At 33.4% G+C, this 3,383-nt stretch overlaps 1 protein-coding gene across 1 annotated transcript; it reads right to left on the reverse strand.

The window, feature by feature from the left end:
* Positions 1-442: 442 nt before the first annotated feature.
* LOC140224419 (rutC family protein jhp_0879-like) lies at positions 443-3,383 on the reverse strand. The gene is made up of 4 exons (XM_072299216.1): positions 3,200-3,383; positions 2,415-2,483; positions 1,774-1,829; positions 443-869 (listed from the first exon to the last, which is right to left on the reverse strand). Exons 1-4 carry the CDS (start codon positions 3,240-3,242, stop codon positions 828-830), a joined length of 210 nt encoding a protein of 69 aa, XP_072155317.1. The 5' UTR covers positions 3,243-3,383; the 3' UTR covers positions 443-827.

Below are 3,383 nucleotides of genomic sequence, written 5' to 3' on the forward strand. Positions count from 1 at the left end.
CATACGTGGTTTTACTAGGAATAAAAGACCCTCCTAAATAAAGGAATATTACTTCAATTTTTTTGGTGGAGAATCTATGGTTCAGTTTCTTTGACCGAATGACCAAAAAAATTGTTGAAAATTTTAAAGTCTATGCATGCGTTTAATATGTAAAAAGTTGTAAATCATCTTACTAATGATTAGAATCCTATAGATTAGTCGATCTGGATTTTCGCTACATTTTCAAATAGTTGGTACCTTAATAACTCACATAGAAACTAAGCCACAAATCTGTTGTAAAATCATTGTTTAAAAAATCCAAAATGTGAAGATCGAATAATCGTGAAAATATGGCAACTTGACGTTGATTTTTTTTCTTTTTTTTCTAATGGTTTGCCAATTTGGACAGTTTCTGTAGGAAAATAACGAAGAGACTGAATGCATGTATCAAATTACCAAAGTATTCGATTTTGAACATCTGTATTTATTTTCAACGGTGGATAACTCAGTTGTAAGTCTCAACTTATGTTTTAAAATTTTGGAAAATAAATGAGGGAGATCTATGAAAACTTTTTAACATTTTTGTAGGAAAAGTTCACATCAAAGATAGTAGACCGTTGCCTTCCCACACAGCTGCGAGATGTTGCTGTCACTGACGTTCACTCAACTTACATCAAAAAGGAGATCGGTCATATAGGGCAATTAAAATGAACTTTGATTACCATCATTCATTTTTTAGTTTCGCGATTGATTTCGCTCCAACTTCCTTCCTCCAGAGATTGCTGTACGGTGAATGAGTTTTTCATTTAGGCGGCGCAGAGCAGATTTCGAGTACGTTATTCGCATACTCATTCGATGCGTGCAATTGCTTCAATTTCTACCAAAGCGTCCTAGAAACAAGCGAAATTTAAGGTTAAAAAACTCGATTTTTGAGTGGCTACCGAAAATATTTGTGATCCCGAAATAAATGTGAATGTAAAACGGTTATTTTTATGAGACAGAAAACTATGCAAGCTCCATATAAAACAAGGCTTTGAAATTATAATATGATTCAATCAATAAGATCTCATTGCGCCATTAAAAGGACTTTTTGCGCCAAGTCGATGAATTTTTTACAAAAGTAACGACCAGAAAAATGTCATCATAGTAAGAAAAATTTCGTCATCGTAACTAAAATTTCACTCGAAAAATTCAGCGCTTTCTTGGCGTATTAAATATATATCTCGAAGTCATGCAGAACCTTGGATGAGACTTTTTTCCTTGTTGTGGTGAAGTAGATTTTTATAGCTGGTGCATTCATCACCCGAGTCGCCGAATCCATATGCAGTAAAAGGAAGAGGACAAACTTTCTTAAACATATCTTAAATTACCCTCAATATTGATGGCTACAATTGACAAATACGCATCCGACTGAGACATTGTATATCTTCCCTCATATTTCATGTTTTTGTTAGGTATAGAAATAAAAACAAGAAGAAAAGGTTTTCCCTAAAATTTATTTTGCAAATATGTTTCACTCAATTAAATACATCCACTAGTTTCAAAGAAATATTTCGGGTGGTTTTTTCTAAAATAAAAAATGTAAAAAAAAAACAATCAATTATAAAATCGGAACGATCGGACATTTTGAAGCGTAGCAATTGAGATACGTATTTTTCCGCTGTAGTCATCAATATGGATACTTCAGACTTTCAAATTCTTCGCAAATTGAAAAATTTGAAATTTAATGATTTCGAAATTAATTATTTGACTTTTTTCGGGATGTAAAAGAGACGAGTTACACATGAAACTTACGAGAGGGTTTTTAACTACTTGGAAACATGATCGAGCTGGATGCGGTTCTTTGAAGTCTGCAAATAAAAAGTAAATTAAGTTGTGTAATAGTGTGTGAGAATACAGAAATCATTCATAAAGTATAGATGCTACGTGGAAAAAACTTAAATAAAATGAGTTAAAATGGTATTAGCCTTGTCTTGGCTTTACACACTTCAGCAAATCCAAATTAAGCATACGTCTCAAGTGGAGAGTTTAAAAAAATGTCTACAAGTGACCTCAGAGGTAAGTACAAGAGATTGAAGAGATCACCCTCCTTTTCTAAATGGCAAGAATTTTTCCTCGCGTTAAAATAATTTATCGCCATGTGCAAGAATATTTTCATCCCGGACACACTGCAACTTTTCAAAACATAGTAGTGATTATACGTTACCATCCTTTAAAAATGCATGATTTTAGCTATGCCACTGATTTTGACCGGCCTCATTTTCTTTGGACAATCGTGATCAACGAAATAGTTTCCGTTACATTCATGCAATTGAGAAAAAAGCATTCCCCGTCCTTTTCAAATTTTTTCAATATAATAGATTTAAAAATGTTTGGCTGCAAGCGCTAACTGAACAGGAGGTGATTTCTTAATACATACGTATAAGTTTACTTACGTTCTGCATAGATTTGGTTGACGGTGGCAAAATCATTTAGATCTTTAAGGAAAACTGTTGTTTTTAAAACTGAAAACAAAAATTGAAATATTATTGATTTTATGGACTTGTAAGAATTATAAACATATTATGTAATGAAGTTTTTGCAAACTTTTGGATCTTTTTGGGTTTTGGGTGGATGTCTTTTTGTTTGAGTGTAACTCAACTTCAATAATTAAGGTGGAAATAAAATATCGTAACCATTTATGTGGATTATTTTTGTCCTATCTAATTTACTTATTTATTTATTTTGTCAATCAAAAAGAAAAAGTCATGTTATAAGAATGATGGTAAGTGAATTTGAAGGCATTCGTCAATTTTTTTGATTTTTCTCTCTTTTTCACCTTTTTTTACGGTACATGACAAGAAAAAGAAAGACAGAGCAGTAAGGCTTAAAATTGCATCTGGTAGTGAGCTGGCCAGTGAATTCTTCTCCGTATCCTCTCTCAGGCGTAAAAATACATCTTTTAAAATTGTGAAAATATTGAAAATTTAGCGGCACATTTGTCCGCCAATCGTGCAACTAAAGGGAAGCGAGGGAATGTTCCGTTGTACCAATAGGAATGTCTGCTGAGTGCAAATCCTGCTCTTGTTTCAAACAGTATATGCCCAAACGTGCTAACACTTTGGGAGAGTTTCAGGTCGATATAACGAGAAGCCTTATAGTGCCATATTTAACAAGAATATTTTCCTCAATGTAAGATGGCTTTGTAAGCATATGATTTACATAAGAGTCTTCAATTTACCATTGCTAAAGTCTCCGCCAGCCTCTTTTAAGATGGCAGCCATGTTTTTGAAAAGTTGTCTCGCTTGCTCAACTACACCCCCTGATACTAATTTCCCGGAGGCAGGGCAGTTTCCCGTGATTCCAGAGATGTAAAGAGTCTTATCAATCAAAACAGCCTGGCTGAAAATTTAAAAAAAAAAAAA

The sequence above is a fragment of the Bemisia tabaci genome, chromosome 4 (genome assembly GCF_918797505.1).
Source record: "Bemisia tabaci chromosome 4, PGI_BMITA_v3".
NCBI lineage: Eukaryota > Metazoa > Arthropoda > Insecta > Hemiptera > Aleyrodidae > Bemisia > Bemisia tabaci.